Genomic DNA, 14,543 nt, shown 5'->3' with positions numbered 1-14,543 from the left:
GCTATCTCCGAGCGCACATTTGAATGGATTTCAGAGCTGATAGAAACAAATAAGACCCATCCAGAATTGCTTGAGATTCAGCAAGGGCTGGCAGACAATCACATGGCCTATGCGGACTATACTTTTCGCCAAGGACTTTTTTTTTTTAAGGGTCATTTGGTACTACCACGGGACTCGCCCTTGAAGCAATTTCTACTTCAAGAGTTCCACGATTCGAAGATAGGGGGGCATGCTGGGGTTGCTCGCACTTTTCATAGATTGTCTTCCAATTTCTATTGGCCAGCGATGCGCAACGATGTTAAGGTTTATATTGCGTCATGCCAGACTTGCCAGCGCTCCAAGGATAGTAATCGATTACCCGCAGGCCTCTTACAACCATTGCCGATCCCAGATATGGTTTTTGAGGAAATAGCTATGGATTTCATTACTTGGTTACCTAGCTCAAAAGGGAAGGCGACAATCATGACAGTGGTGGATAGGTTGTCCAAATACGGTCACTTTATTCCTCTTCCATCTACTTTTTCCGCCCATACTGTGGCACAAGATTTTGTCATTCATATCATCAAATTACATGGTCCTCCTCGAACAATTGTAACAGATCGTGATCCCCATTTCTTGCATACTTTTTGGCAAGAGATCAATCGCTTGCAGGGAACTATTTTGGCCATGAGCACAGCATATCATCCGCAGACGGACGGGCAGTCTGAAGCTTTGAACAAATGTGTCGAGCAATACTTGAGATGTTTTGTTGCTGACAGTCCCCATGAATGGGTACCTATGCTACCTTGGGCAGAGTTTTGGTACAATATAGCCTACCAAACATCTGCTGGTATGACACCCTTCCAAGCGTTATACGGGAGGGAGCCTCCTAACATAACCAGGTATGTGTTGGGTAGTACTTCTAACGATTTGATTGACAAGTATATGATGCGTCGTGATGAGGTTTTGAGTCTCTTGAAGTTTAATCTAGCCAAGGCACAAAATCGTATGAAAGATTCTATAGATAAACGGCGAACTGATGATCAATTCAATGAGGGTGATTGGGTGTTTGTCAAGTTACAACCATATAAGCAACAATCTGTGAGAGGTTCCCATTAACACAAACTAAGTAGAAAATACTTTGGGCCTTATAAAACTATCAAGCGAGTGGGGGCAGTTGCATATAAGCTTCAACTACCAGAGGAGGCTAGAATTCATCATGTTTTTCACATCTCCCTGCTCAAGCGTTGTAAGGGACAGCCTGATCAACAAATTACTCCTTTGAAACTCCATGATTTCGCTACACCAAACCTTGACGACAAGGTTCTCTTTTCAAGGGGGAGTAATGTTGTGAACCCAATACTGGACAGTGAAATAGTTGGGCCAAGTGATCTCGTTGAAGATTTTGGGCTCGAAAGTCAGCTACGCAGAAGCAAAAGGGTGAGACAGCCCAATAAGCTTTTTGAAGAATATGTTTGGCAACCTGAAGGAAACACAAGTGTCAATAGTTGATAGGTTCTTAAAGGAATATTATTATTATAATAGACAGGCCTAGGCGGAGTACGGGTATCAGAATTGATATGTTGTAGCACTCTCTCTCCTCTCCATTATCTCTCTGTCCCTGCCCTCATCTCCCTTCTTATAATTTTGCAGTAGTCTCTTGTTTGTAATTTCTTGGCTTCGTATTTGCAATCAAAACTCCCAGTTACTTGTTATTTAAAGTTTGTTCACTCTAGATCTTCATTACTGTCAAAAAGGTTGCGGCTAGAACTACAGCCGCCAAGATGAACACCCATCTATAACCTAGTTCCATCATTGAACCATGCCTCTGATACAACTTGTTAAGACCGAAATAAGCAGGTGTAATGCGAAAGCTAGTAAAGCAAACCTCGAAAAACCACGAGTAAGAAGACAAATGAGAAGCACACCAAAAGAGACAGATTTAACATGGTTCGGTCAATCGACCTACGTCCACAAAGGAGATGAGCAATCCACTATAAATATGAGAGTACAAAATATAGAGAGAAACAACCTCAACCAATTCACTCGGAATACAAGGAGGTACACAAAATTCTCCTCCATAACCACAACTCTCAAAACCCTAGGACTACATTGTGAATGTTGATTAAGTTAGAAGGAACAAACTTCTATTTATAGAGTCCTAAACCTTTTCCTACAAGAAAAGGACTAGCCAATCCAAAACCTTTTCCGAAAAGGAAAATCTATTTATGATAAGAAATTCAGGGCAAATAAAACCAACAAATGTATTACCATAATTAACTCAAAAGAAGAGAGAAATTGTAGCGCAACTACCAAATTTTTTGAACAAGTGTCTCTACATGACTATGTTATTTATATACAAAGTCAAAACACTGAATAGGATTTTGTGCTTTCATGTGGAAATAAATGAGATTAAATAGGATACAGTTTGTTTTCCACTTATTATTTCAAATTCACGTTACTTAAAATTCATTTAAGGAGATAACGCTCTTTAACAAGAATTTTTTTTCATATTCAACGCTCGAATCAAGATCTCAAGCTAAGGGTGGACGAATTATATCCAGCCACCACATTAATCCTCTATTGGACAATTGCCTTTGTATTCAACAAGACTCAAATCTGAAAACGCTGATTATGAATGAAAAACTACTTATCTATAATTCCACCATAATCCTTACTGTATGTCAAACACATGAACCAATCCATAGTATACAAACAACTCTTGAATTTTCAAGTACCATTCCTACTACAAATGGACTTCATAGCTCATAGGACATTAATAGGAACCAAAATCAAAAGTCATTAGTTATCAGTTGCTATCATTGAAACTTAACAGAATTTTTAAGCAAATAAAAACTAGCCATGTTATGATGGCGCTAGACTTGATACTTGGATCATAGTGGACAAATAATCAATGATCAACAGTATATTTTTGGACTAATTAGTATCCACTAATTAGAATTTAACATTGATTACTCAACTCTATTAACATCCTTGGACTAAGTATCCACTAATTTTCTTGTATTCAATATCTACCTTCCAATCAAGGCTATGAGATTGACCAAAATAAAAGTGGCCCAAATTATGAAATACACCATGAAGAACTCATTAAACCTATATAAGCATCAACACTAACTAGCTAAAATTATCCTAGTTCCATGATGTAATTAAATTAATTATGACCACAATTTTTTTATTAAAAAAAAACTATTTGTTTGTTGATATTCTACAACAACCAATGAGCAGACATATTGGACTTTTTTCCTCCTGTATTAATTAGAGTACAAGTGATGGAAAATTTTATATTTATCTTATCTGTATTTTTGTTGTTGAACAACCAACTAATATCAACTTGATTATAACTAATTACAATATTTAATTATATATAATAGCATATTCAATGTAATTCCACATATGAGGTCTATAGAAGATAGTGTGTAGCCGACTTAATCCATATTTTGAAAAGTAGAGAGATTATTTTTGATAGATCCTCATCTTAAGAACAAGAATATCAAAGGAGTTTGAGAAAAGAAATAATAACTCAAAAGTGAAGAAGTCACGATAAAAAACAATTAAAATATTTAATTGATATGGAAAATTAAGTCTAGTCCACCCCCTCCCCTCCCCCCCCCCCCACCCCTCACCACAAATTCCTATATATTTCTGGTTGAATCAAAACAGTGTAAGTCACTATGATTTTAATCTAATAATTAACCCCAATATCCCATGTTACTGAAAATCTATTCGATACAACATTAACTCTAATATTTGCTAAAAAATTAAAATTTATTGCTAGTCTGTTGGTAAATAAATAATAACTAATATAAGTATATGATAATTCATCGCTAGTTCATCATCAAATAAAATTAATCAATGATATATTTATGTTATTTAAAGATAGAAATTATCTCTTTATAAATAATGTCGGCATATACTTTTTATGAATGCAATAGTTGACACTAGGAGAAAACTTATTGAATTCTCAACGATCGATGAATTTCAATATAAGAGAAACAAGTTCGTGTAGCAAAAAATGACTTACAAATCAACTATATATTACATCATACTTTCAACTAGTAGAAAGATCGATTGATACAAATAAATTCAGAATCAAGAGTTACGTGTGACTTAGAATTATTATAACCTCTTATTTAAACTTTATATATCATTCGAATTAAAATCAATGAGTATATCTAAACCTTTGATACAAGTTGTCTTAAACTGTATTACTATAAACAAAGACTTGACGATGGAAAATAAGTGAAAGATGAGATAAATAAAGATATTGCTTGCAAGATTCTAATAAAAAGATGCATTATATTGCCCCCACACAACACAAAATAGATACCTTTCTTGTCAAGTTGCCATTTCTCTTCCAATTAAAAGATTGCTTGTAAGATTCTAATGAAAAAGATCCTTTTGATCATTGCCCCCACCTCATATTTTGCTTTTGCATCATTAATCTTGATATTAAATTTTGTTTTGAGTATTAATTTATTTAGATTCATATCGCATAAAGTTCATTAAAAAAAAGTATTTTTCATTAGAATTTCTCTCCGAATTTGAATTTGAAATTTGATTAAAGATAAAAAGAATTTTATTCATTTCATCACTATCCTTAATAGCAAAGATCCAGAGTTAAGTAGATATATGATACGCTACTCTCTAAAATATATACTATATTTTAGTCCAATATATTACAAGTTGGATGTTAAAAAACAGTGAAGTATGATTGGAGTCCACTTCCCCTATGAACCGTCTAATTAAATTGAGTGTGTTAATAATTTGTACTAGTATTTATTAACTCAATATACATGATCGTCAAAACCAATTCATTTTAAAGTTAGATTGATATATAATCAAAATTGATCAGCAAAAATTAAATCTTAATTTAAAAAAATATAGGTACTTTTTTTATATGATCAGTCTAGGCACTTACGTACACCTTGATTAATTTCACAGGATATTTATCACCTTAATAGATATCAGAGAATAAATTCAAAGGTAAGACTGGTTTTTTCTTAGGTCATCGGGTAAAGTTTAATACCATTAGTAACGTAACAAATATTAGATAACTCTATTTATCAAAATTAGACATATATAAATTTTATATAACATGAATTTAAATTAATCAAAGCTTCAACGTGAATATCAAACCTCCGGAAAACAAAATAAAGAAATATGTATGTGTTGATTAATGAGAATACCAAATACACATACCTACATGGGTTTACGTGTCACTACTTCTATTCTACGTTAAAAATTTGTTTCTTTCTTTCCAGACATTACGGGGACCATAAAAGATATTTTAAATGTTAAGAAAAAATATATTTAAAAAATGAATTTTAATACAATTGATTGTATGCTTTGGAGGTCATTTGAGATGAAAAATCATAGTAGTGAATAATAATTAAACTTTATAATAATATATTTATTTTTTAAAAGTATAGTATATATTTGAAGAAAAATTAAAGTGTCACTTTTAATGCACCAAATGTTCTAAGTTTTTCAACTACTTCTTTGTGAAAAATTCAACTTTGATTTTAAATTAAGGTACGGTAAATTGACTAAGGAAGATGACGAATGCTTTAATTTGTTTTGACTATATTAATTCGATTTACAAATTTTACTCAATTAACTCTCTTTGTGAACTCGATTATATTTCGGTCTCAAATTTAAATAAAAAAGGAGGATTGTCAAAGATCAATAAAAATAACCTTTGTAGAAATAAGATTCGTGCTTTTTTACCTTCCCAAAACACTATAATTTACATAAATTTCTCTAAATTTGTTTCATTTTATTTTAAGTATTTAGAAGGCATAATCAATCATAGTTATACAATTAACTATTCGTTAACTTGTGGTAACTCTTCTTTATTTGACTCGAGAAACTTAACGTTTATATTTTTGCAATTCTTAAATTTTATTAAATTAATGAATAAAAAATTATACTAAAGACGTCCGCAAATTTTCTTCAATATTTTAATGAGATGGTGATGTTTTGAAAAGAAAAAGAAACCATAGTGAACCAAATATCTGATTAATCAATTATAATAAGTTGAGATTTTGTGATCATTATTCAAACAAATAATAAAGACAATACATACCATGTTTAATTATTGTTTATTAAAATCAACCTGAATATTTGGATGATTATTAAATATAAAGTGCAACAATAAGATTTTTTCCTAGACACATTTTGACTTGTAGTTTATATTATAATCGTAATAGTTGAAGAATATATATTCTTTTTAATTGAAACGTATTTAGAGCTAAATATTATGAAAATATAGTGCTACTCTACGTGACATTTGGCATAACTGTTGCATGGGCCATAGTTACATTGATCTAACTACCACCTACCCACTATTCATCCAATTAATTCAAACTCGTATCGTGTATAACCTATTAGAGACTTAAAACGTCTCACTAGTAAGAATTTCATTCCTAAATTCTAATGTTCATCTATCTAACATGGTATCAAAAGTTGGAATCAAATATATCCAATTATATATCGTTCAACTTCAATTATCAAGCATATGCATGTGTGCGATTTTTTATATGGTTTTAATAATAATCATCTCTTAAATTAATTTCTTATATTAAATTAGATTCAAACATCCGTTTTCATAATAAAATGAGAGTGAAAGAATCTCATCTATTCCGCTAAATTGATAATTAATTAAGAGAAAGAATGTAGCAATAAAAATTGAAAAAAATGTTCCACAAAAGAAAAGGAATAAAAGAATTAAAAATTAGTGGATGGAGTTAGAAATATTGCAAACAAAAGCAAAGATACTTTGCTTGAAAGAACCAAAAATTAAACATTCTGTTTACTTTCCTAAGGATTTACACATGACCAAAAATACTACAAACTCAAATTTAATTTGAACATATCATTTCATCTCATTAAATTTGAAAAATTATAATTTCAAAATAATTTAGTCCACAAATCAAATAAAATCTTAAATTTGAAAAATTATAATCTCAAAATAATTTAATCCGCGCGGAACAATGCTACTATTATATAAACAAAGTAACAATCATCCCTGAAGTGTAGTGTAAGCCAAACAAATCACCCAAAAAAAAAGAATAAAAATCCTTTCTTTGTCTCCCAATTTTTTCTCAAAACCAAAACCTCTCTGCAAAACTTCACTATCAATGGCGTAAAGCAATATCAAGAGACCCTCTTGCGTGTCCAAAATCTTTACACAATTGGGGCCATACCCACAAGAAGAAAAAACCCTTAAAATAGCTAACTAAAAAAAAAAACCTATTTACAGTGGAAGTAGAAGCATTAAAAATTGATTTGTGTATGAGGAATATAGAGAAAAAAAGCAAAGCTGGGAAAGCACGGAGATTTATTGTTGGAAGGTTTATTCGATTGTATCCATGAAATCACGGCGGCGCTTGTGTTTTCTAAGATGAGTGATTCTGCTTATCGTGTTGATACTACTTCTCGTCTTGCTCAATGGCGAATCGACAATTTGGCTTCATGTACTTATCGCAAATCAGATCCTTTCAAGATCGGAAAATGGAATTGGTCAGTTTTTTTATATTCAAAATCCACCCAATTTGTTTATTTTTCATCTGATCAGCTTATTGAATTCAAAAATGACTGAACCCTATAGCTCCGCCTCTGTTCTCTGTTTTTATAGTCTGAGAACGAAGGTGGAGCTACTACAACAATAACATATACAGTGTAATTCCACAAGTAGGGTCTGGGAATGATATAGAGTGTACACAGACCTTACCAGTACCTCGTAGAGATAGAAAGGTTATTTTCGATAGTTGATTGAAAAGGAGAGATAGTTCACTATGATAGTGTAAATGAATGGTAGTGACAATTCTGAGTTTTAGAGGAGTGTACGTTATGTTGATTGAAAATATTTTTGTTTGATTGTGAAGGCATTTAGCTGTGGAGAAGAACAGGACATTGTCCATTAAATTATATCCAGAGATATCAAATTTCACAAGAGAGAATCCTCCAATTGCATCTTTTATCATTAGATTAATCTCGTCGTTGGGAGATCGCAAGACTTTGATTCACCCTGGTACCAATGTCTTAAACTCATCAATCTTTTATACATGTTTTTGTTGATATCGTAATGTAAAATTGTGTTTTTGTGATTAAAGGTGTCTTCTTTTTTTGACATTTGTAGAAGTTATAGAGAAGCAACTCAAGAGTAGCGACGATTTTGTTTGGCCTATTGAAATCCCCTTAACCGGGAAGTTCATCATTGACGTTGAATTCCTTGATCTGAAGACTGCAACGCCTAATGTACTGTTTCCTCATTTCCTCGTCTTTTTCAGTTATTACTATGTTCAGATATTCATATGGAGCATGTTTTCCTTAATAAAGTGACGTAAACGATTCTTTTGATACACAAAAACTTAATTTTGGATGCATCATGGTTCGTTTCTGCCAAAACTCTTTTATTTGGATGCATTAGATTTCTTCCCGGTCAAATCTAATCTCAGTGAAGGATCCAACCATGTGTTCACTGGTTCCATAGAATCCAGTGTTTTGGTGTCTAACACTATATATATGTCGAAAATCAAGTATAGATAAAGTTGGATATACTTTTCCGAACTCACAATGTCTTGGTTCTGCCTAACGTGATGTTCTGCTCCACGAGTAAGGATAAAGTTTGTTCAACAGATGAGATGTTTCTAATGTTACATTTCAAAACTTCTCTAACCATGGGGAAACTTATGCGTGGAAGATTACCGTAGTGTTCCTCATTCATGTTCATTTGTGTTTTGTGAACTGGCAGAGTGGGGAGCTGTGCTCTATCTGGGCTGAAGGATTAACCGAGAAGCAATCGAATGCAACTGCTCTGTCATCACTTGGCCGAATGTTGTCTGAGAGCATTCACACGGACATCATAATCAATGCTTCAGATGGAAGCATTGGAGCGCATCGTGCAGTTCTTGCTGCAAGGTCACCTGTCTTCCGAAGCATGTTCTCCCATGACCTCAAAGAGAAAGAATTATCTGCTATACACATCTCCGACATGTCAATAGAAGCTTGCCAATGCTTTCTGAATTACATTTACGGGAACATACAAAATGAAGAATTTTTAACCCATCGACTGGCTTTGCTTCGAGCAGCTGATAAGTACGACCTCTCAGATTTAAAGGAGGCATGTCATGAAAGTCTAATGGAAGATATTGACGCGAAGAATGTTCTTGAGAGGCTCCAAACTGCTTCTCTTTATCAACTGCCGAACCTGAAGGCCTGTTGTATGAGGTATCTCGTGAGGTTTGGTAAAATATTCGATATAAGAGATGATTTCTCTGCATTTCTGCAATATGCAGACAGAGAAATCATCGGTGAAATCTTCCACGAAGTTCTTGCTGCTTGGAAAGGATTCTGATGTATTTTTCGAGCTTAAGGGGAGAAATTGAACAGGGCAAAGTTCCTGCTGCTTGATTGATTCAGTATTGCTTACCAGATCAGTGTGTAAACATATGTTTACTGGGCAATATATTTTGGTTTGTGTATACTCAATCTTGTACATAAATTTGATTTTACTGAAACATATGTTACCATTGAGCTTATGAACGTCGATATCATTGTGATATATTTATGATTATTATTAGCATGTTGAAAAGATTTGCATAAATGTGTGTAGTACACGTGATGTGTACTTGTTTGTTAAGAATCGAATTGTGATGTAATAGATAAAATACTTGTACCCTTAATCAGAGGTTTCAGGTTCTTGGAAATGAAAAAACTCCTCTCAAGGAGCGAGTAGTGAATTTCAGATACTAGATGAAAACTTTCACTAGTGTCCATGCCTATGGCTTTGTTATGGATTTGATAACCTTATTTCCTTACTCATGATTGAGTTAGTTAGCATTTGTGGAATCGCAGTAGCTTAGCTGATTGACTACTTGAACTTTCACCAACGATGGTGGGAGTTCAATTTTCCACCTTATAATTTTCTTCCCCTGCCCTCAGTTGTTGTTTTTGTTTTGAAAAGGTTAGTTAACATTTAAGGAATCATGGTGACTCATTACTTAAGAAAGATTTGTTGAAGATGATGTAACAAACTAAGCAATGTACCTTTGCCTAGCCAGAAGGTAAACAGTCAATATCAAGGCATACCTTCCAGTGAAGCAACCTTTTATATAATACCACACATACTTAATTTCTTTGTGATATGTTTAACTTTTCAGTAAAAGCTATACCTAGACATGTCTCTGTGGCGTTTGAGTATTCAATAGGTACCATTCCTAGTTTAGCTATCTAAAATCGAACAAGTTTAAGGTGTCGTCTATGTATTCAGTATGTTTCTTAATTTTAAAACATGTTATGTGATACGAGGATAACATTTTTCTAAAGTCAAATGAATCAAGTAGTCTTTTTTATGGAAAAGAATACTTTAACAGAGTAGGGAGATTCTCACCTCGAAAGAAGATTTTCTATGCTTTATGAGGGCTAACGAATGTCTGCCCATTGTCGAAAGGTCAAGGAAGTTGGTGACATGATGACAAGAGAGCTGACAATTGGAGCGCCCGGTGAATTGATCTCTCCAATTTGATTTTAATGCAACAAGATATCAATTTCCATCATTTTTGAACTCTCCTCTATTAGGACTTCAACCAACAAATGAAAGCAAGACTTGATAAAGAATATGGACGGAATATTACTAGAATATCATGGGAACATTCTCTTTGATTTGGGCCAAGGAAAATAAACTAAATGATAAGGGAAAGATGACAGCAAATTATGGGCTTGGGTTTTATTTGGGCCTTAATGTGTAAAAGGAACAGTCTCTAATGTTTTCAAAAAGTAATCAATTGATCCTTAGCCATATAAGTAAAGATAATTGCTACTTTTGCAATCAAGATGAACTGAGGCCACGAGAAAATTATCAAAATGGTCCTTAACATATGAGTGTGAGGCAGGGGTGAAGCTAGAAACACCAATATAAGTTCAGCTTGATCTCATAGCTTTTGCTCAAATAACATCTTTTTATTACCACTTGAAAATGGTCATCTAACTCATAAAGTTGAAATCTCGATTCTGTGTTCAGAAGATTAAGGAATTTCTGTGCAATCTGATATCCAACATAAAAAGATCTAATGGATATATTTTCTTTTCGTTTTAGTTGGTTCGTTTCTCTGTAGGTCATGTAAAGTACAAATTGAATTATTGTACTTGACATTTTGAGTATATTGTACTTGTGTATCTTATCCACCCATCACTAGATTTTGTATTGTTAATGTACATACAAATGTCCATAACCAACAATGTAAAAGGATCAGGTTCAAATCTTAGTAAAAAGAAAAAGATTTCGAGTAACGTCCTTATTTGTCAAAATTTTTGCGGACAAAGTTATCCGATAAAATAATTGAGATACGTATATAGAGTTCTGGACACGACAATTGTTAGGATAGTTTTTTTTTTTTGGGGAAAAAGTTAGGTTCTTTTATAACAGAAAAAGGTACTTAAAAAAGCAAATTAAAGCAGAGTGCATTTAATTTTTAAATTCCTCAAAAAGACCAAAGAAAAGTTGGTCGAATAAATCCAGATAACAGTAAAGTGAAAAACGTGAACCCCTTCTATCACACTTTGCAGTTTCATGAATACCTAATGGTGAATAAAAAGAAAATCCATGGGATTGCTCGAAAGAGCATTAGGTATTCATGAAATTAGTCGGGGTAGGGATGTTTAGCCATCACAAAGTTTGCAGTTTCATGAATACCTTTCGAGCGGATATCTTTTTATTGAGTATCGAAAAGATAAAAAGAAATTAAAAGGTCTCAAATTTTGATTAAATAGTATGAATTTAGTCATGAATATATAACATAAAAACAGAATGAATTATGAATTTGGATCTAAAACAGAACAGGATTAACTAATTAAATTCAACATCAAAGTAAAAATACAGAGCAATAATGACGAGCGCTTTACACAAAATTAACTACTACACCATTATATAAACGAATAAACAGATCTATAATGCTAAATTCATAATGAAAATTCAGAATCTAATTCGATGGCGAAGGAGCAGTGGAATTAGCAAGAGGAAAACCTAGAAAGGGCCTTGAAGAAGAACAGTGAGAAGCAGCAGCATTGATACAATTATCAGCGAGATGAAAAGTATCCTTCAATTTATGAAATCCATTTTTGAAAACTCCAAATCCGAACAAAAACCCAATCGCCACCACAATTGCTATTAAGCATACACACAGCATGCACATTCTACCACCGCAACACATCTTTTCTTCCTCGATCTGCAAAAAATTATGGGTTCTGCAAACTGCAATTGGATGAATTTGTATTATATATAGTGATGAGAGCAGTTGATTTGTTGGAGAAGGAAAAGGAGTGTTGGGCTTCTACTCGTTGCTAGCGGTTACTCTACGCATCGTTTCTGCTTTTTAAAGTAATAAATCCTATCTCACCAAAAACATATTCTCTTTCTTTTTTTCCGTCTTAATTTATGTAATATTAAGAGATTTGGATAAATCTTCTCGATCCTACTGTTGCTCCGCAATTTATTCTACACACATACTAATAATTAAATTTAATTTTATTGCTTTGCTTTTAAAACATAACATGTTTTATATTTTATACTATACATGACCTGTTTTATATTTATACCATTTACAACTAATATAGTTTTTCAAAAAAGATAATCATATTTTACCTTTTTACTCTGTTAGTCATTCAAATTTATAATCTAAAAAATTGAGATGTGAGTGTTTATTATATGAGCAATTTTTTATATATATCATACTGTTATAAGTTTTATTCTTAGTGAGAATTTTTTTATAAGTTTTGTATTATGAAATGTTTAGAATCATAAGTTTCAGTCATCAAGTTATAGAAATGTTAATTATATCCTCTTTCAAATCAATTACGTTTTAATTTCTTTTAATTATATGTCAACCTGTAGGTTACAAGTTCAAACCGTGAAATAATTTTTTTTTCTAAAAATGTAAAGTAAAATTGTATATAATAGATTTTTGTGATTCGAGACCTTTTCCGAACCCCACACATACTAGAACTTACACATCAAATTGTCTTTTTTTCAAACTAACTCACATAAATTGAAATATAATGAATAATTAATTTAAATTTTTCGATTTAGTGTCTTTACAAGCAAGATAAAAGAAAGATGAACTTATCTTAGACTTTGACGATTAATTTTCTTTTACTCTTTTTTTATTTACGTAAAACATTTATTTGTGTTCCTAATTGTTACGTTAATGAATTTGTGGCGTTACGGCATTGAATTCATGGTTACGTTGAACGTATTCAAAAAGATCAATTATTAGTCACTTTATAACTTATTTTATACGTCCTTTTACATTTGAGGGACAAAATCCAGTAATTTTTTTGTGTTGAAAAAAATATATTTAATATGTACTAAAAAATAGAAAAAAATTATGATTCAAAATACGTAAATTAATTTTTTTGATTTCGCCTCTGATTTAAAAAGTATTATCCATTTACAATTGATACTCTCTCCCATGAAAAGGTTCTTAATACACAAAAAAAGTGAATAATAATTTTTGCCTAAACTTTTTAAAAGTTTGGTCCTACTATTGCACTATTAGCCCATTTGTTTGTTTGAATGAAATGGACTGATGAACGATTACTCTAAAAATAATTTATGGATTAGGAAGGTTAGTTTAGCTAAACCTCAAACATAATATGGATTTTGTCATCCTCTTGTTGTAAATTATTGACATATTAATAATACAATTCAAATTTAATTTAATTTTATAAATAGAGGTTACTATTTATAATGAAGTGCATCAATCTACTTTTTATTTTTTCCGTTTTTTTTAACTTCATAATATTGCTTTCGAGTTTTACATATACAAGTTGAATTTACAAATTCCATGACATGTATTGATACGTGCATGAACTTCGACAACAAAAGTGGAAGTCATACAAAAATGATAGAACTTCCATCACATAAGTTTGGCCGGAAAATAGTTGGACTCATACACATATAACTGTATATATATGAACTTCAATTATATAAAACTTCAAACACCACGTGTCTGAAAATGTTCAAAATTGATATACATACCAAATAAATAAAACTCCGAGTACAAATTAAATGATGACATCAAAATCAAATATCCGTGCACTTTCCAATGTTTTCTACCAAAGCCTGGCTAGAGTTGAACAGATAAAAGCCCACGATTGTATAATTGATTGGGCCCATGAATTTTATGGAGTGAACTATTCAAGTTTTAACTCGACCCAAGCCCAATATCCTTTCGATAAGTTTGCAGTATAAATCAACAATTATTTCCAAGAAGTATCAAAATAATTTTCATTATCTAACATTGTTTTCACACCTTTTTTTAAATCATTAATCATCTAGTATTTGAAATATATTAACACAACTAATTTAGATTTGCATCGTATAATATTTATTTAAGATGGAACTCATTATTTAAGAAAATATCCTTTTAAGTATTATTTTAACATTGTATTGGAACTTCTTATATTCATTGATCATTTTGTATTTTAAACCTATTGACTTGACTAATATAGATATTCTCTGTATAATGTTCGTTTATAAGAAA

The 14,543-nt window shown here is 31.9% G+C and overlaps 2 protein-coding genes across 2 annotated transcripts; one reads left to right on the top strand and one right to left on the bottom strand.

Annotated features, from left to right (window-relative positions):
* Positions 1–7,034: 7,034 nt before the first annotated feature.
* On the top strand, positions 7,035–9,565 carry LOC125807083 (BTB/POZ domain-containing protein At1g55760). The gene is made up of 4 exons (XM_049486850.1): positions 7,035–7,521; positions 7,887–8,032; positions 8,141–8,259; positions 8,756–9,565. Exons 1-4 carry the CDS (start codon positions 7,403–7,405, stop codon positions 9,356–9,358), a joined length of 987 nt encoding a protein of 328 aa, XP_049342807.1. The 5' UTR covers positions 7,035–7,402; the 3' UTR covers positions 9,359–9,565.
* A 2,186-nt stretch (positions 9,566–11,751) lies between these two features.
* On the bottom strand, positions 11,752–12,363 carry LOC125840790 (uncharacterized). Its single transcript, XM_049519765.1, has one exon. It carries the CDS (start codon positions 12,210–12,212, stop codon positions 11,982–11,984), a length of 231 nt encoding a protein of 76 aa, XP_049375722.1. The 5' UTR covers positions 12,213–12,363; the 3' UTR covers positions 11,752–11,981.
* Positions 12,364–14,543: the final 2,180 nt, after the last annotated feature.

Source organism: Solanum verrucosum, unplaced genomic scaffold (genome assembly GCF_900185275.1).
Source record: "Solanum verrucosum unplaced genomic scaffold, falcon-dt-bn FXZP01000277.1, whole genome shotgun sequence".
NCBI classification, from domain to species: Eukaryota; Viridiplantae; Streptophyta; class Magnoliopsida; order Solanales; family Solanaceae; genus Solanum; species Solanum verrucosum.
This window is presented reverse-complemented; position numbering and strand designations above follow the sequence as displayed.